This window comes from Nerophis ophidion, linkage group LG16 (assembly GCF_033978795.1).
Source record: "Nerophis ophidion isolate RoL-2023_Sa linkage group LG16, RoL_Noph_v1.0, whole genome shotgun sequence".
Lineage (NCBI taxonomy): Eukaryota > Metazoa > Chordata > Actinopteri > Syngnathiformes > Syngnathidae > Nerophis > Nerophis ophidion.
The window spans coordinates 10479637-10500114 of NC_084626.1; the positions used below are offsets into that span (position 1 = coordinate 10479637).

Below are 20478 nucleotides of genomic sequence, written 5' to 3' on the forward strand. Positions count from 1 at the left end.
AAAGATATAAAAATAACTAAAAACTTGTTGAAAAATAAACAAGTGATTCAATTATAAATAAAGATTTCTCCACATAGAAGTAATGATCAACTTAAAGTGCCCTCTTTGGGGATTGTAATAGAGATCCATCTGGATTCATGAACTTAATTCTAAACATTTCTTCACAAAAAAAGAAATCATTAACATCAACATTTATGGAACATGTCCACAAAAAAATCTAGCTATCAACACTGGATATTGCATTGTTGTTTATTTTTCACAGTTTATGAACTTGCATTCATATTTTGTTGAAGTATTATTCAATGAATTTATTTATAACGGATTTTTGAATTGTTGCTGTTTTTAGAATATTTTATAAAACTCTTACGTACCCCTTGGCATACCTTCAAGTACCCCCATTTGAGAACCACTGCATTAAGTCACCATTCACATCCAAAGGAGGACGCTAATGCACTAAATCAGCCTGCAACCGCCGTATAAAACAAAAGAAGAAGAAGAAGAAGGAGGAGGTCCCGCCCTCACCAGGATAGCTTGCTTGTCGATCGAAGCGCCATTTTCTATTAACTCGCGGAACGCGGAAAGGGCAGCATTGCGATTGAAGAAACGCCGACGAAACTTCACTCCGAAATACAACAAATACGGTTAGTTTGTGCAACAAACATGCATGCATTATCCTTTCACAGCTTTACGTTTGGTAATATTTGGTGCATTTACAGCAAAAGCAAAGAAGCGTGAGCCATTGTGTTAGACCTCGGCGGAGACGGCGGCCATTTTAGCTATCCTGCGCTAGCCACTCTCTTCTGATAGTTTGGAGCAGACACAATGATACTCTATGGCGCAAGTTACGTATTTAAGGGTACCAAGTAAAGAGTAATGGTTTAGTTTTAAACAAAACATTTTGTCGATGTATTTTCGCCTCACTGAGACTCGGCCGTCCAATTTATTGTTAGTACTGGTTTGGCTGTGAGGTAGGCCCAGACTCTTGTCGTTCAAGACCAGTACATTGTGTGGTGAGAAATCTGCTCCCAAATCTGGTTTTGTACGAATTAAGTCACATTTATGTCTAATATAAAGTCCTGTCGTTCTCGAAGTGTTTGTGTTTAGGGAATTGTTCCAATTACTGTTGAAACCTTTCCTGTTAAGTAACAATTTGGTTTCAAGTGACTGCAGTGTTTCCCCCAGAACAGGGGTCGGGAACATTTTTGGCTGAGAGAGCCATGAAAGCCAAATATTTTGAAATGTATTTCCGTGAGAGCTGTACAATATTTTATAACACTAAATACAACTAAATGTGCGCATTTTTAAGTAAGACCAGAATTTTTAGAGTCTTATATGTCTCTTATTATTTTTAATAACATTGTTATTCTGAAGTTAACCAATAATAAATAAAATACTTCTTACCATTAATGAACAGGTGCAGAAAAAAACGGATTCATGGATTAAAGGCCTACTGAAATGAGATTATTTTATTTAAACGGGGATAGCAGGTCCATTTTACGTGTCATACTTGATCATTTCGCGATATTGCCATATTTTTGCTGAAAGGATTTAGTAGAGAACATCCACAATAAAGTTCGCAACTGGAGAAAAGCCGTGCCTCTACTAGAAGTTGCAGACGATGTCGTCACGTGGATGGCTCCTCATAAATTCACATTGATTGTAATGGGAGCCTCCAACAAAAACAGCTATTCGGACCGAGGAAACGACAATTTCCCCATTAATTTGAGCAAGGATGAAAGATTTGTGTTCGAGGATATTGATAGTGACGGACTAGAAGAAAGAAGAAAAAAAAAGTTTAAAGAAAACGCGATTGAAATCGCGTTGCATTGAGACGGATGTATATGTTTTTTGAGACATTTACTAGGATACTTCTGGGAAATCCCTTATCTTTCTATTGTGTTGCTAGTGTTTTAGTGAGTTTATCCTGATAGTCGGAAGTGTTCGTCCACGGGGAAGTCGACTGCAGCTGTACGGGAGGCACAAGCTCAGCTGATATCCGGTAAGAAGCGACTTTTTAACCACAATTTTCTCACCGAAACCTGCTGGTTGACATTCGGTTGGGATCCATGTCCGCTGTGATCCATAGTAAAGTTTCACCTCCGTGAATTTTAAACAAGGAATCACCGTGTGTTTTTGTGGCTAAAGGCTAAAGCTTCCCAACTCCGTCTTTCTACTTTGACTTCTCCAATATTAATTGAACAACTTGCAAAAGATTCAGCAACACAGATGTCTAAAATACTGTGTAATTATGCCGTTAAAGCAGACGACTTTTAGCTGTGTGTGCGTGCAGCGCTCATATTCATAACAGCCCGTGGCGTCACGCGTACACGTCATCATTACGCAACGGTTTCAAGAAAAAGTCCCGGGATATTTAAAATTGCAATTTAGGAAACTAAAAAGGCCGTATTGGCATGTGTTGCAATGTTAATATTTCATCATTGATACATCAGACTGCGTGGTGGGTAGTAGTGTGTTTCAGTAGGCCTTTAAGGTGCATGAGAATTTTTAATATTCTGAACATTGTTTTTAACACTGATTACCAACGGAATTATTCATTTTTTATTGTGTTAAGCAATGTCAGCTAATATTTATCTGAGAGCCAGATGTATACATCTAAAGAGCCACATCTGGCTCTAGAGCCAGAGGTTCCCAACCCCTGCCCCAAAACATTTGTTATTTAAGGTGGTGACTCCAGGGGAAGGGGACCGAAGAAGGGGGTGGGTGGGTGTAAGGATCGGTGTAGTTTAGCATGTTGCCATCAGTCTCCACCTTGCCGCTGCCACCACAGCATGGGGGGGCAATAGACTACAGACTGCGGTGACGTAGGCCGGTTTTATTGCATGAAAAAGCCTACAACTTTTGGTTGCGTTTTCTGCTCCTTCAGCTGAATGGTGATACACAATCCATCCATCCATTTCTACCGCTTATTCCCTTTGGAGTCGGGGGCGCTGGTGCCTATCTCAGCTAAAATCGGGCAGAAGGCTGCGTACACCCTGGACAAATATCTCTATTTTTTCCGTAAAGTAAAAACAAAACAACAGTCCTAGTTTCCTGCGATACTAAGTACGTCATTGTCATGACTTTAAAATAATGTCAAAATAACGACCTACAAAGTCAAATTAATGACTTTCTGTAAGTAAGCGTTTAAAAAAAAAGTTAAAAGTGGGGCCACATGCTGACATATGCTTAATTTATTACAGCATTTAGGAAGCCTGTAGTTGATTTTTAATTATGTAAATGTTATATTTTTATCAACATGTGATAGCAGAGAACCTGTCATACAAAACTAGGGTGCTACATTACTAATGATTAATGTAACTATAGCTGAAAAAAATAGTACAATAGCAATAGGAGAGACTATTCATCCTTTAACACTATGCGGTTCATGTAGGCTTTATGATGTTACATTATTATATCAACTATCAGAGACAGAAACTCTTCATTTAATATGTCCTTTTTTGCTGCTTCAACTCAGCTCAATCAACACAGAAAATGGTAATGTGAAATACCTTAGTTGTTAACAGTCGGTCATAATGCTTGTCTCTCTCAGACACACGCACACACACACCGCATAGTGAGCTAACGTTACGCTAAAAGCTAATTAGCCTTCACCTCAATGACTGCGAGCGAGCTGAGCTGCCTCTTATGTTTCTAGAACATCAACGGGCTCATAGTGATGTTACTAGTACTTGACTTGAAAGTGTTATTTATAATTCGGTGAGAGTCCATTACATTATGCTTACCTTTCTGCTCACTCCACCGAAGGAGCACTGACTACATGCGCACTGAATACGCACTACTGATTGGCTGTTACATACGCTCTGAATACGCACTGCTGATTGGCTGTTACCGCTCTGCGTGTGGGTGGGACGATGCTGGGTGCTGCAGAGACGTACTGACAGACAGAGGTAGAACTAAGCGGAGCAGCTTGTTAAGACTTTAGATTAGGAGGTGGCTCTTTGTTACGGCGGCCGCCTTAACAAAGCGCTGCGGGAAACCCAGCTGCAGTTGCATGATATTGAAGCGATGTGTCTTAAATGTGGTGATTATACTGTTTGTTTTATTTTTATATTTTATTTTATAAACATTTATTTATAATATGCAACATTTACATACAATCAAGAAATATCCATCCATCCATCTTCTTCCGGTTATCCGAGGTCGGGTCGCGGGGGCAGCAGCCTAAGCAGGGAAGCCCAGACTTCCCTTTCCCCAGCCACTTCGTCTAGCTCTTCCCGGGGGATCCCGAGGCGTTCCCAGGCCAGCCGGGAGACATAGTCTTCCCAACGTGTCCTGGGTCTTCCCCGTGGCCTCCTACCGGTTGGACGTGCCCTAAACACCTCCCTCGGGAGGCGTTCGGGTGGCATCCTGACCAGATGCCCGAACCACCTCGTCTGGCTCCTCTCGATGTGGAGGAACAGCGGCTTTACTTTGAGTTCCTCCCGGATGACAGTGCTTCTCACCCTATCTCTAAGGGAGAGCCCCGCCACACGGCGGAGGAAACTCATTTCGGCCGCTTGTACCCGTGATCTTATCCTTTCGGTCATGACCCAAAGAAGAAATAATGATAATCAAAACAGTTACAGAAACAGTACAAAACAGCACCACAGGGTTGTGAACTCCTAGTAACTAAAATAGAATGCAAAATATATATATATATGTAACAAAATGTAAAGCCATAGGCTCACTCAAGTTCCGTAAATAATCCAAGTTTGAAACACAGCATCATAGTTTTCACGGCCTTTTGGTTGTTAGAGATAGAGAGCGTTTTAAAGTAAAGTTGTAATTAAAACAGTAAAAAAACAATTCGGGTATTGAGAATACTGCGTTTAATTTACTTTGGAAGTTGGCGCTGGGAATTACGTCACAGCAGAGTTGTTAGCGTTCCAGTTAGGTCGAAAATCAAAATGGCCATGTCCACAATAGCCATTTTTGCGCTTGTCTTGTCTGAGTACAAAAACCTTACAGGATAATATGCACTCTTTCTGCAACCTTTAAACACGGTGGATGAACAGGAAGCCCAGACTCTACTGCTAGCTCTACAGAACGTACATAACACACAAAGTAAATGTAGTTTAAACTACAATGCACTGTATATGCCTTATTTACGACGACCAAAACTAAACAGACGTGCTAATAATGGATATCATAGAAGCTGATATCATAGTGTACATCCAGAGTAGCCATCTTTAAAACAACAAACTAAGGGGTGATGGGAATGCTATGACTTTCCAAGTCGGAAATCCAGGCATTCCAGTTGAAATTCGAACTTGCAACTCATAAATTTAGTAAAAAAATGGAATGCACCATTTTAACCGCGCGTGTCAGTTAACATGGATTCAAACTTAAGTCTATTTTCTCTTTTTTTCCGTTCTTCCATTTTTAGATCCAGCCATGCATCGTGAATGTCCACTTGACTGCAAGGTCTACGTTGGGAATCTTGGGAACAATGGAAACAAGACCGAGTTAGAAAGATCTTTTAGTTACTATGGGCCTCTTCGCAGCGTATGGGTGGCAAGGAACCCACCAGGCTTTGCTTTTGTCGAATTTGAAGACCCCAGAGATGCTGTTGATGCCGTGCGCGAGCTTGATGGGAGGTAGGAAGTGATGGCCTGCAGCTAAATCTGACACAATATTGTGAATATTCATTGGCAATGTGTGCTGCTTTCCAGAACTTTATGCGGTTGCCGTGTGAGAGTGGAGCTGTCCAATGGCGAGAAGCGGAGCCGCAGCCGCGGGGCCCCCCCCTCGTGGAGCCGTCGCCCTCGAGAACGAGATGACTACAGGCGTCGTAGCAGCCCACCGGCACGGCGAAGGTGACCTAGAAAATGTTTTGTCATTGGCCAGTCAAAAGTAATTTGTATTTGAAACTTGACAAATGCTGCTACCCCCTCTCACTCAAAGTATTCTTCGTGGCAGTAAGATTTTCCCAAATAAGGGCTAGTGTTTTGTAATTATTTGCCTTGGTATATGTAAGGCTCATAACATTTTATAGAGACAAATAGTTATATACTTGATTACAATAGACGCGCCTATTTTTGTAATCCCCGCAAAGTGAACACACTGTGTTGTGTACTTATTTAATCAATTTCTTCACCAAATGTTGTCACCACCGTTTTTTGAATTTTTGTTATTCAAATTTTTGTGCTTATTGATGATGGATATCTATCCATCTTATTCAAAGATCAGAAAAAAACGCATGGTTGTTGCTAATCTTGTAATGGTGTATTCACAATATACAAACCCCGTTTCCCGTTGGGAAATTGCGTTAGATGTAAATATAAACAGAATACAATGATTTGCAAATCCTTTTCAACCCATATTCAATTGAATGCACTACAAAGACAAGATATTTGATGTTCAAACTCATAAACGTTTTTTTTTTGCAAATAATAATTAACTTAAAATTTCATGGCTGCAACACGTGCCAAAGTAGTTGGTAAACGGCATGTTCACCACTGTGTTCCATCACCTTTTCTTTTAACAACACTCAAATGTTTGGGAACTGAGGAACCTATTTGTTGAAGCTTTGAAAGTGGAATTCTTTCTCATTCTTGTTTTATGTAGAGCTTAAGTCGTTTAACAGTCCGGGGTCTCTTCTGTCGTATTTTACACTTCATAATGCGCCACACATTTTGATGTGAGACAGGTCTGAACTGCAGGCAGGCCAGGGAAGTACCCGCACTCTTTTACTACCAAACCACGCTGTTGTAACACGTGGCTTGGCATTGTCTTGCTGAAATAAGCAGGGGCGTCCATGATAACGTTGCTTGGATGACAACATATGTTGCTCCAAAACCTGTATGGACCTTTCAGCATTAATGGTGCCTTCACAGATGTGTAAGTTACCCATGCCTTGAGCACTAATGCACCCCAATACCATCACAGATGCTGGCTTTTGAACTTTGCGCCTAAAACAATCCCAATAGTTATTTTCCTCTTTGTTCTGGAGGACACCACGTCCTCTTGTTTCCAAATATAATTTGAAATGTGGACTCGTTAGACCACAGAACACTTTTCCACTTTGCATCAGTCCATCTCAGATGAGCTCGGGCTCAGCAAAGCCAGCGGTGTTCCTTGGTGTTGTTGATAAATGGGTTTTGCTTTGCATAGCAGTTTTAACTTGCACTTACAGATGTAGCAACCAACTGTAGTTACTGACAGTGGTTTTATGAGGTGTTCCTGTGCCCATGTCATGATATCCTTTACACACTGTCGGTTTTTGATGCAGTACCGCCTGAGGGATCAAAGGTCTGTAATTTCTCCAGATTCTCAGAACCTTTTGATGATTTTACGGACCGTAGATGGTAAAACCCCTAAATTCCTTGCATAATAGCTCATTGAGAAATGTTGTTCTAAACCTGTTCGACAATTTGCTTACAAATTCGTGACCCTCACCCCATCCTTGTTTGTGAATTACTTAGCATTTCATGGAAGCTGCTTTTATACCCAATCATGGCACCCACCTGTTCCCAATTAGCCTGCACACCTGTTGGATGTTCCAAATAAGTGTTTGATAAGAATTTCTCAACTTTATCAGTCTTTTTTGCCACCTTTCCCAACTTCTTTGTCACGTGTTGCTGGCATCAAATTTTAAAGTTAATGATTTGAAAAAAAAAAAGTTTATTAGTTTGGACATCAAATATGTTATCTTTGTAGCATATTCTACTGAATATGGGTTGAAAGTGATTTGTAAGTCCTAGTATTTCGTTTTTATTTACATCCAACACAATTTCCCAACTCATATGGAAACGGGGTTTGTATGACTGCTAATATATAATGGTAATTGTATTCAAGGGTAGATTGTAAACCAATAAACACCCATTTTCTACACTTTATAGTTTGTTTACAGAAACAAAGTATATGTTCTTTCCTGAAATATATCAGTTATACAGAAGCTATTTGCAAAGGTAGCCTTGTCAAACACCCAGGGTGAAATAACTAAAGATAGATGCATCCATACAAAAGTCCCAAAGATGCCTATTTTGGTACCAAAACCCTATATGCCCCAATTATTGAATACATTTTAAAAGTTATTGCAAAAATTAAATCTTTATATTTTAAAGCGTGTGTGTGGGGTGAATATGCGGGGGAGCAAATGGGTATTGACTATCAGATTGACCCGAATATAAGTGGATTAAAAAAAGTTAATTTCTCCTAGGAAAAGGTATCTGTGTATGAAAGGAATTCTAAGCTTTTCATGCTATCACTCAACGAGAAAATTAAAAAAATAGTGGCTCCAATGGTAGAGCGGTTGTCCAGAAACTGAAGTTTATGGTATGAATCTTGCTACTGCCATCGTATCCTTTGGCAAAACCCTTAGCCCCATTGGTGTAAGAATGTGTATGGCAGGATTCCTAATCTTAATGGGGGTTTCCTGGGTAAATAAGGGTTACAAAAAATATTACTGTTGAAAAAAACGGTATAAAAAAAGGATCTTATCAGAATTGTCTTCTATTTGAGTTAGCACATTTGTTACTTTCAGTGAGCACTACGGGTGATTGGTGATCACTTTGCGGGGACTACACATAATCTGTAACAGTTTTCGAAGTTTAAATATGGCTTTTAAGACCTAGATTCTGCTTAGCAGTTCACTCTTGAGCTTTCTTCCATAACTGAAGTAAAGCCACTTTTTTTCATTAGTGGGGATAAGAGTGGAAAATGTGATGCTTTTCCTTTTTGTTTGAGGATGCCTTTTATTTTTCATCTATATTAATAAGAATGAAACCCGTTGCAGAGCCACCACCATGCCTCTTCTCACCACCCTCAGAGTCAATCAACTAGTCCTCTTTCAGCATCATGTGACTGCTGACCATCGTGCCTCAATCAGCTTGGCCGGTGCTGTCACATGACCCAGGCACGGCCAGTCGTCAGGTTGCACCAGGCCATTGGTTCCTCATCATGCTCTTCTCAACCACGTCTTCCTTCAACCTTAACCCAAATGGCAGCCGCCCGCCTCACATTCCAATCAGCGTATTGCGTTTCCAAATGTCGACAACCTACCAACAGCAGCCTTCGGCTAACCAATTAAAGCAGGGAAAAAGTCCACAACCAGCCCCCACCTGCCTGCCACCTTATCATCTCGCAGCATCTGGCCAGGTGTATTCAGCCAATTCTACCTACACGGCCAACAGTCTGCCAACCTTTCGTCATATCTAGCTTGTTGAAAACCAAAAATACTAGTAAGTTTTCCTGCTTCATTCAGTTCACTGATAACAGTTTTACAAGTGAAGACAGAGCTGGGTTACAAAAGGTTGTTGTTTTTTAGATTATTATTTACATAAGTTTGTCACTTTGTCCTCACCTATTGCTATAGTTCCATGTGTCAAAAGGATAATGGGGTCCACCACCAAATGTCTGGAACTTTGTGTCCAGAGATTTGGATTGGAAGTTTTTGTCTCGGGGCTCTGAGCTCAGTTCTGTGCTTTAATCATATTCTAGCCTGTTTGTCAAGGTTTATTCCTTTCTATTTGCTTATGTTGCCTTTGTGACCGTCCACAGTGCAGTGTTCCATCCTCCGGTTTGTTGAGGCACATTTTAATCTGCTAGCATAGCTAACATAGATCATGGATGCACATTGTACTGTGGCTGAAGATTTCAATATAGCTCCATGCCAGTAGTTGAATTTTTACTTAAACAAGCCTTGTTGATGGAAGCCCGCATAACAGCGTGCGATGGCGGACGTGTCATTTGAGGTTCTTAACATCTCCACATTTTCCCTGCACAGATCTCCACGCAGGAGGAGCTTTAGTCGTAGTCGCAGCAGGTTAGTCACAAACTGGTTGATTATGCATCATATGGTTGTACGTTGCTCTGAAATTTGGATGTTTTCGGCAGGTCTTTCTCGCGAGACAGGAGAAGGGAGCGGTCCGCTTCCCGGGATAGGAACCACAAACCTTCAAGGTCCTTTTCTCGATCAAGGAGGTAATATACCAACAGTGGAGGATGCTCTTTGTACATAGTTTGATGCATGACACTAATGTTGCACTATTCTGCCAAAAATATCAACATTGGTTCTCTGGGGTGATTTTTGCTTTCGCTTTAAAGAAATTGTGTTTTGTTTCATTACTATTAGATTCTTCATTGTCCCCTGCTTTAAATAATTTACCACTGGAAGGACAGTTTACAGGGAAAAAGAAAAAAGTGAAAATTATCCTTTAAGTCATAAATTTCGCATGCTCACAATGGTAAAGATAACATACAGAATGGTCTGTTTTTGAAACGGTTCATTTTCAATACGTTTTTTTGTTTTGTTTTTTTTTTTCTATCAAAAATATACATTTTGCCTGTCAGCAAAGACTGCATTTTGAGGCGAGCAGAGTTGTCAATGGTGTAATGCATACTGTTGATAATTTTGAGTTATCCATAACTAAAAACCTTTCTTGGCATTACTTGACTACTTGAATATACATACCAGTGCTTTTCATTAGTGGTTTGGCAGCAGGACACACCTTAAAGACAAGCGGTGACCCAAACTGCAGATCTTTATTACCTCAAATATCTTATATGTAATGAAGAGACAGCTAAGTGCAGTTAAAATTTGAGGCAGTGCAGAATAATGTATGCCATCATAAAACATGTTCATTGAATTTTTCAGGGTCAAGTTTTATAAACAGCTTATGTGACAGACGCCAATCGTAAAGGTATTTGGTACATGTTAAATCTGAGGGGTTGAATTTGAGCAAACAACATATAAAAAGTGTTATTAATAGAAAATATTGCTACCCACACAGCCGTACACAATGCAAAATTAAATCCATCCATCTTCTACCGCTTGTCCCTCCGTACTAAACAAAACTGCAGTATTTTACTGTGTACCGTTGCATCCCTACGCTACAGTATATTTTGCAACAGTAGGGCTGGACGATTATTTAAATATTAATTTTGATTATGGCTTCTCACGAGTATGAAAATACCGTCCATCTATTTTCAATAATTAAAAAAAACACTTAATGGTCATGCAAATTTCTGATTTTGTGACTAACCCATGAGCGAAAAAATGTGTGGAAAAAAACATCGCTACTAGAAGTATGGGGTGTCACCATCGTTGCTATTTTTTGACACAGCGCTGGTATGCCTTATTAATAATCACTACACAACAAAGTAAACCATGATTTCCGCATTCGTGGAACCGCGGACGGAGTCACAATCAACCCCAAAAAACCTGAATCCACTGATGAAGTGATAAAATCTGGGAAATTGAGATAGATGTAAGTCAAATGTTATTGTGATGAAAATGAACATTTTTGGGGGTAAATGTGTCTAGTGGTGCTCATTTATCTCCAGCATTGCATTTAATTCAACTACTGCTATTACTGCTATTTTTTTCTTGATGTGGTTTATTTGTTACTAATTTATATGTAGGTTTATTCAAACTATTAAGTTGAGTTTTGGTGATACAACAGCCGTGTTTTCAAATGAACATTCGCAATATCAATCAAAAATAATCGTGAATATTATTTTTGCCAAAATCGTCCAGCTTAAATACAAAAGTTAATTTATGCGAGTTTCCACTGGCTGCGGATACCCGCTATGGGAAGGAAGTGTCTGCTGCCATCCCAACAAAGGTGCAGCGTTTGTGATGCAGTTCATCAAATAAATAAAAAAAACTGTTCAGAAGTTAGATGGCATCTTACTGTCAATTAGTGTGTGCAGCATTACTTGCCACCTTGAATTAATTTCTTGTTTCTTTTGTCCGCAGTCGCTCCAGATCAAATGACAGGAAGTAGAACGGGAAGTGAGTGGAAGAAAACTGTAATGTTTTGACATTTTCACATGGATATTTGTGTTTTTTTTTATCAGTCGAGATTTTTAGTCCCAACACCATCAATTTAATACATTTGGTGTGGAAGTCCTGGGAAAAAAAAAGTGCACCACCGAGCATTCCATTTCACCGGTTATATTTACTACTTTTTCTTATTTTTGCCTATTTTGTAAATGGATATTAACATAGTTTGCCACATAGTAGGAGTTCATGTTTTATGTTGCTTGGTAAGAAACCTTAACGTTTTATCTAGAAAGCCAACTCATGTTCACCGAGTGACTTTCTTACTTCACACTAAAGGTTTCCATCTATGCTTGTTAGTCGTTCTTTTTCTTTCTTTTTTAAAACAAGGAGGACAGATTGCTTAAGATATGGAACATACCTGAAGCGTAAATTACAGGATGTATTTTTGTGTGTACACGTTTCATTCCTTTGATACGATGTGAAATTGTCTCTCAATTAAACAAAATGGTGGTTTAAAACATGTTTTATGCTGTGTATTGGGGTGGGCCAAAAGCTGCTGTGTCTCTGTTAGATTACCTTTGCAGCACAAGGCTGCATGGCCATTTTTACCAAGTTTGATTTCCAGTTGTGACAAATACAAATATTTTATCTGTTAAATCAGTTATTTTAAATAGTTAATGGTAATGTGGTGTTTTGTTGGTTTACATTATAATGGACAGCAACTTTTTAAAATGACAAAACACAATGGTCTGACACTAATACTGCCCTTGGTGTCTATGTTCAATGTTATGAGCTCTAGTCCGCTCCAGTGTAGAGCTGTCTTATTTAGTCTTGAGCTTCACAATCCATCTAATCATCTTCAGTTCATGCCTAAGACTAATTAAAACAGCACTAGTCTCTGCTCTAAGATTATGTAGAGGACAACTTAAGGTGACTAGATAAAAAAATCTCTTGTCTCTGCTAAAGACTCATCCAAGCAGGCTATTATAAATTCAAGCTCAAAACTAGAATAGACAGTTCTAGTGTCAGAAGCTTTATCTTGAATAAATAAAAAACTAGACTATATAGGACTGCACTAATCTTGCACTAGACTAGAGAATAGAGCTGGAGCTCTGGTAGATTACATCGAATTCAAGTATAAGATAGGACAGCTCTAGCCTCTGGTGCAGTGGTCTCAAACTCGATGTACCTGGGGGCCACTGGATGCAGAAACTGGGTGAGGTTGGGCCGCAAGAAAAGATTTCTTAGAAAATCTAACATGCACTGTTTAATGAATTCACCTTCTATGAATTGCTTTCCCGCCCTAGTAACATATTTGCCAATCCTCACGATTTTTACGGGAGACTCCTGAATTTCAGTGCACCTCCCGACAATCTACCGGTGCAACCATTCTCCCGAATTTTTCCCATTTTTCACCCAGCCGACATTATTAAAGGCTGCCGTGACTGCACTGCCTTTAACGTCCTCTACAACAGTGGTTCTCAACCTTTTTTCAGTGATGTACCCCCTGTGATCAGTTTTTTATTTCAAGTACCCCCTAATCAGAGCAAAGCCTTTTTGGTTAAAAAAAAGAGATAAAGAAGTAAAATACAGCACTATGTCATCAGTTTCTGATTTATTAAATTGTATAACAGTGCAAAATATTGCTCATTTGTAGTGGTCTTTCTTGAACTATTTGGAAAAAAAGATATAAAAATAACTAAAGAACTTGTTGAAAAATAAACAAGTGATTCAATTATAAATAAAGATTTCTACACATAGAAATAATCATCAACTTAAAGTGCCCTCTTTGGGGATTGTAATAGAGATCCATCTGGATTCATCAACTTTATTATAAACATTTCTTCACAAAAAAGAAATCTTTATCAATATTTATGGAACATGTCCACAAAAAGTCTAGCTGTCAACACTGAATGCTGGATCGTTTTATTAGTTTTACACTACATTCTTACATTCATACTTCATTGAAGTATTACTCAAATATATGTATAAAGGTCTTATGAATTGCTGCGGTTTTTTGGAATGTTTTTAATAAATCTCACTTGTCCCGTGGCATACCTTCAAGTACCTCCAGAGGTCCGCGCACCCCCAAAAGAAGACTACTGCTCCACCCCATGTCATCGCGCATGCTTTTATATCACACAAACAATGTGCCGGCTCTGTAACATGTTGTGTGAGACTTATGCATATCAACGTCAGTGGCTCCAAGACGTACTTGTTCAACAGCCATTCAGGTCACACTGAGGGGGGGGCGTATAAACAACTTTAACACTGTTACAGATATGCGCCACACTGTGAACCCACTCCAAACAAGAATTACAAACCTTTTTTGGGAGAATTTCTGCACCCTAACACAACTTAAACACAAAAGAACAAATACCCAGAACACCTTGCAGGGCGACAATATACAACCTCAACCAGACCCACCTGGAGAAAGTTGAAAAGCATTAAAAAATGTTTTTAAAAGTCCTGCACCTGCAATGGATATTGGCAATGATCTCTCAAATACGCTCAACCAATTTAACACCAGATTTGAACAGTTATCCATCTCCACCAACCACCCTCCCCCCACCACCTTTTGCCATCTAGAAGAAGGAAGTGAGGGCCACTTTCACTAAGAACAAAAATAAGTAAAGCACCAGATCCCGATTAAATAAGTCTTAAAGGCCTACTGAAACCCACTACTACCGACCACGCAGTCTGATAGTTTATATATCAATGATGAAATATTAACATTGCAACACATGCCAATACCGCCGGTTTAGTTTACTAAATTGCTATTTTAAATTTTGCGCAGAAGTATCATGCTAAAACAGCGCGGTATGATGACGCATGTGCGTGACCTCATGCATTGTGGAGGACATTTTGGTCCAGTACCGTTCACGGCTATAAGTCGTCTCTTTTCATCGCATAATTCCACAGTATTATGGACATCTGTGTTGCTAAATGTTTTGCAATTTGTTCAATTAATAATGGAGACATCAAAGAAGAAAGATGTAGGTGGGAAGCGGTGTATTGCGGCGGCTTTTAGCAACACAAACACAGCCGGTGTTTCCTGGTTTACATTCCCAAAAGATGACGGTGACGCTTTACTATGGAACAGAGAGGTCAAGCGAACAAGGTTCCCTACCACATGTCAACCGGCAGGTTTCGGTGAGAAAATGGTAATAAGTCGGCTCTTACCGTAGACATAAGCGGAGAGCTTGCGTCGTTCCTCCTGCACCTGTCAAAGAGGCAGCTGCGGACTCTCTTGCTTCCTCCCACCGGCTGCCCCCGAACGTCGGATGCTTCCACTGTGGAGGAAGCATCGGCTGCCTTCACCTCGTCGAGAAACGTGGCTTCCCTTGGAGACACTGGCGGTCACCACACCCGTGGCCACACACCTCCGACTTTCAGGTTGTACAGGTACGACCATATAATCTCACTAAAACACTAGTAACACAATAAGCAGATAAGAGATTTTCCAAAATTATCCTAGTAAATTTGTCTAATATCTGAATCGCTCTGCTGTTTAGTTTTTTTTTCTTTTTTTCTAGTCCTTCACTTTCAGTTTACTCATCCACGAATCTTTCATCCTCGCTCAAATTAATGGGGAAATCGTCGCTTTCTCGATCCGAATCGCTCTCGCAGCTGGTGGCCATGATTGTAAACAATGTGAGGAGCTCCACAACCCGTGACATCACGTGCACATCGTCCGCTACTTCCGGTACAGGCAAGGCTTTTTTATTAGCGAGCAAAAGTCGCAAACTTTATCGTGGATGTTCTCTACTAAATCCTTTCAGCAAAAATATGGCAATATCGCAAAATGATCAAGTATGACACATAGGACCTGCTATCCCAGTTTGAATAAGAAAATCTCATTTCAGTAGGCCTTTAAGTTATGTGTTGCTCAACTTGCCCCTATTTTCATTTTCAAATCAGTCTCTCATCCAGTGTATGGTACCAGAATAATTTAAAGTCTCCTTTGTCATCCCCGTTCCTAAATCAAACTGCTCAGAAAATTCAGAGTCAGACCCAACCTCCTTCGATAGCTCTACACCTCAAATCATCCAAAGCATACACATTCTCTATAACTGTTTGGTTTGCTCATTTGGACTCACATTCATACAAAAAAACTACAGTGCATCGTTGATGAATCCAGCCGTAACACCCTTCCATAAACACTAACACAGCATCACTCTGACCCCTAACATCTACTACACATGCTGTTCACTCTCATGCCCTCAGGGTGGCGCCATAAATCATTGCCAGCCAAGTCTGCAAGATTCACCAATAGTTTCATCTAATTACACTACACCAGGGGTCGGGAACCTTTTTGGCTGAGAGAGTCATGAAAGCCAAATATTATAAAATGTATTTCCGAGAGAGCCATATAATATTTTTCAACACTGAAAACAAATAAATGTGTGCATTTTTAAGTAAGACCAACATTTTAAGAATATAATAAGTATCTTCTTCTTTTTAATAACATTGTTATTCTGAAGTTAATGAATAAAATAGTTCTTACAATTAATGCGACTTCTTGAACAGGAACGGTAGAAAACGGATGGATGGATTAAAATGCATGAGAATGTCTTATATTTTGAACGTTATTTTTAACACTGTGATTACCAGCAGAATTATTCATTACTTATCGCTGTGTTTTTCAACCACTGTGCCACGTCACACTATTGTGTGCCGTGAGATAAAGTCTGGTGTGTCGTGGGAGAGATTATGTAATTTCACCTAATTGGGCTGATAATATTTTTTGCAAACCTGTAACTATAATTCAAAAATGTGCTGTTATTGAGTGTCTGTGCTGTCTAGAGCTCGGCAGAGTAAGCGTGTAATACTTTTCCATATCAGTACTTGGCAGCAGGTAGCTAATTGCTTTTGTAGATGTCGGGAACATGGTTTGCCGTGATCACAATATGCGGGAGGCAGCATGTAGGTAAAAAGGTATCCAACACTTAAACTAAAAATAAACAAAAGGCGAGTGCCGCTAAGAAAAGGCATTGAAGATAAAACAAAACTGAACTGGCTGTAAAGTAAACAAAAACAGACTGCTGGATGACAGCAAAGACTTACAGTGTGCGGAGCAGACGGCGTCCACAAAGTACATCCGTACATGGCATGACATTAAAAAATGCCCACACAAAGAAGGAGTGCGTCCGCACAACTTAAATAGTTTTGATTGTAAAAACAAAGCAGGTGCAATGAATAGCATTCAAGGAGGACCTGAAACTGCTACAGGAAAATACCAACAAAAGAGGAAAAGCCACCAAAATAGGAGCGCAAGTCACACAGGAAAACACCGAAAAAACTCAAAATAAGTTACGGCTTGACAGTACACCTACATGGAGACAAGAGCTATTGCGAGAACAATTTTTTTTGTGTCAATATCGGCTTGATTGTAGTCAGCTGGAGGCGTGTCTTAATGAAATTAAACAATGGATGTCCGCTAACTTTTTGCAACTCAATGCCAAAAAAACGGAAATGCTGATTATCGGTCCTGCTAGACACCGAACTCTATTTAATAATACAACTCTAACATTTGACAACCAAACAATTAAACAAGGCGACACGGTAAAGAATCTGGGTATTATCTTCGACCCAACTCTCTCCTTTGAGGCACACATTAAAAGCGTTACTAAAACGGCCTTCTTTCATCTCCGTAATATCGCTAAAATTCGCTCCATTCTGTCCACTAAGGACGCTGAGATCATTATCCATGCGTTTGTTACGTCTCGCCTCGACTACTGTAACGTATTATTTTCGGGTCTCCCCATGTCTAGCATTAAAAGATTACAGTTGGTACAAAATGCGGCTGCTAGACTTTTGACAAGAACAAGAAAGTTTGATCACATTACGCCTGTACTGGCTCACCTGCACTGGCTTCCTGTGCACTTAAGATGTGACTTTAAGGTTTTACTACTTACGTATAAAATACTACACGGTCTAGCTCCATCCTATCTTGCCGATTGTATTGTACCATATGTCCCGGCAAGAAATCTGCGTTCAAAGGATTCCGGCTTGTTAGTGATTCCCAAAGCCCAAAAAAAGTCTGCGGGCTATAGAGCGTTTTCCGTTCGGGCTCCAGTACTCTGGAATGCCCTCCCGGTAACAGTTCGAGATGCCACCTCAGTAGAAGCATTTAAGTCTCACCTTAAAACTCATTTGTATACTGTAGCCTTTAAATAGACTCCCTTTTTAGACCAGTTGATCTGCTGTTTCTTTTCTTTTTCTTCTATGTCCCACTCTCCCCTGTGGAGGGGGTCCGGTCCGATCCGGTGGCCATGTACTGCTTGCCTGTGTATCGGCTGGGGACATCTCTGCGCTGCTGATCCGCCTCCGCTTGGGATGGTTTCCTGCTGGCTCCGCTGTGAACGGGACTCTCGCTGCTGAGTTGGAACCGCTTTGGACTGGACTCTCGCGACTGTGTTGGATCCATTGTGGATTGAACTTTCACAGTATCATGTTAGACCCGCTCGACATCCATTGCTTTCCTCCTCTCTAAGGTTCTCATAATCATTATTGTCACAGACGTCCCACTGGATCATTATTGTCACCGATGTCCCACTGGGTGTGAGTTTTCCTTGCCCTTATGTGGGCCTACCGAGGATGTCGTGGTGGTTTGTGCAGCCCTTTGAGACACTAGTGATTTAGGGCTATATAAGTAAACATTGATTGATTGATTGATTGATACTGAGTTTAATTTTTTTAATGTTTTCTGCTGGTGGTGCGCCTCAGAATTTTTTCAATGAAAAAAATGTGTTTTGGCTCAAAAAAGATTGAAAAACACTGACATACCGTGTTAAGCAATGCCATCCATCCATCCATCCATCCATCCATCATCTTCCGCTTATCCGAGGTCGGGTCGCGGGGGCAGCAGCCTAAGCAGGGAAGCCCAGACTTCCCTCTCACCAGCCACTTCGTCTAGCTCTTCCCGGGGGATCCCGAGGCGTTCCCAGGCCAGCCGGGAGACATAGTCTTCCCAACGTGTCCTGGGTCTTCCCCGTGGCCTCCTACCGGCTGGACGTGCCCTAAACACCTCTTTAGGGAGGCGTTCGGGTGCAATGCCAGCTAAGATTTATCTGAGAGCCAGATGCAGTCATCAAAAGAGCCACATCTGGCTCTAGAGCCATAGGTTCCCTACCCCTGCACTACACACTAACTGGAATGCCTTTTTGATGTTATGTGTTGCATGTTTATTTCCTTGTAAATAGACTGTTGACGTGAGCTATCAAGGCTAAACCAAATGTAAATTCCACCAATTTTTTGCGTGGCCCTAAATGTTACCAAACTAAATTGGAATATTCTGGAGCACAGACGAGAGCTGTTCCATCTAGTTTTTGAGCATGAACTGAAGGTGGTCGGATGGATCGATGAAGCTGGGATATATAGTAGCTAGCTCTGCTCCAGACGAGAGCTGTCCTATCAGGCTCTAGTCTGCTCAATAAACTAGAGCTGTCCCAGCTAGGATAGGCTCCAGCACGCCAACACTGCCCCGAGAGAGACAAGTGGTAGAAAATGGATGGATGTCCCATCTTGTGTTGAGTTTGATGGTGGGATAATATTGCTACATTATGCTTAGTGTATTGAGCACATTCCTCATGGCCGAGGATTTCACATTGGTTGCACAAATTTGATCTTTGCAAAATTATGGTATGATTATCGCAAATCTTCATGATGCAACTTTTTAATCAATTTTAATAAGATTAATTTGGTGGATTAAAAACATCCTTCTCTGTAAATGTAAATCTGTTGGTAGGTTGGTATGAATTTGTAACTGGGTATTGGGTGGGTAGATTTTGACAATAATTGAACTGTACTTTGTATATTATATGATGATGTATATTTTAACTGCGGGACCCGTAACATATCCATAAGCTTTACGCTTCTACGGATTCCCATTTTGCAGAACAGACTCTTAATATTAACTAAAGAAACAATGTAATATAAAAGTATGTCCATAAATAAAAATAAACTGATGAAGCTGGAATTAGTTATGTTCCATTCAACGCCCTTAGAAAAGTATATCAGGGTAGACATTTTGTCTGAAGTCAAATGGTTTTGTTGACTATAGAGCTAGTGTATTAGTTGTATCCCAGACAGGTCATCATATTACAAATGAGCTTCACAACATTTAATCAGGTGAAGTTACAACCAGGTCGCAGGTGTCTCACATATTTCCCTCTTTCTTGGTGATACATAGTCGTGGTCAAAAGTTTACATACAAAGAACATGATGTCTTGAGTTTCCAATAATTTCAAAAACGCTTTTACTTGTTGCTCTTTCTACTCAACTTTTTTTGTGATAGAGTGATTGGAGCACATACTTGTTGGTCACAAAACCATTCATGAAGTTTGGTTCTTTTATGAATTTATTATGAGTCTACTGAAAATGTGACCAAATCTGCTGGGTCAATTATAGAGATGCTGTGTTTTACATCTCGGCTCAATTTGGAACACTAAAATAACGCACACTTTCATTTTAATGGCACAATCTGTTGTACTTATTTTGGGATCCCGAGTGGGACAAGCGGTAGAAAATAGATGGATGATTTAAATGATGTTACAAAGTAAGAACAGGATGTAAATAAATGTTGTAGTCATTGCTATAAAGTGGAAAAGGGGTGTACAAGTAGGGCTGGGCGGTATATCGATATATCGCGGGTTTGTCTCTGTGCGATATAGAAAATGACTATATCGTGATATTCGAGTATACGTTCTCACGCAGTTGCTTTTAGCTGCGGGCATTACATTACAGGC

The 20478-nt window shown here is 40.2% G+C and overlaps 1 protein-coding gene across 3 annotated transcripts; it reads left to right on the plus strand.

Moving 5' to 3' along the window:
* Positions 1-481: 481 nt before the first annotated feature.
* srsf3b (serine and arginine rich splicing factor 3b) lies at positions 482-12246 on the plus strand. Of its 3 annotated transcripts, XM_061874198.1 has the most exons (7): positions 502-641; positions 1907-1999; positions 5387-5597; positions 5673-5816; positions 9728-9766; positions 9838-9924; positions 11702-12246. In XM_061874198.1, the coding sequence occupies exons 3-7, from the start codon at positions 5395-5397 to the stop codon at positions 11727-11729; spliced, it is 501 nt and encodes a 166-aa protein (XP_061730182.1). In that variant the 5' UTR covers positions 502-641; positions 1907-1999; positions 5387-5394; the 3' UTR covers positions 11730-12246. The 3 variants fall into 3 exon arrangements, with proteins under 3 accessions (XP_061730181.1, XP_061730183.1, XP_061730182.1); XM_061874197.1 differs by lacking the exon at positions 1907-1999 and having other exon boundaries at positions 482-641; XM_061874199.1 differs by lacking the exons at positions 1907-1999; positions 9728-9766; positions 9838-9924; positions 11702-12246 and adding an exon at positions 8738-9051 and having other exon boundaries at positions 482-641.
* Positions 12247-20478: the final 8232 nt, after the last annotated feature.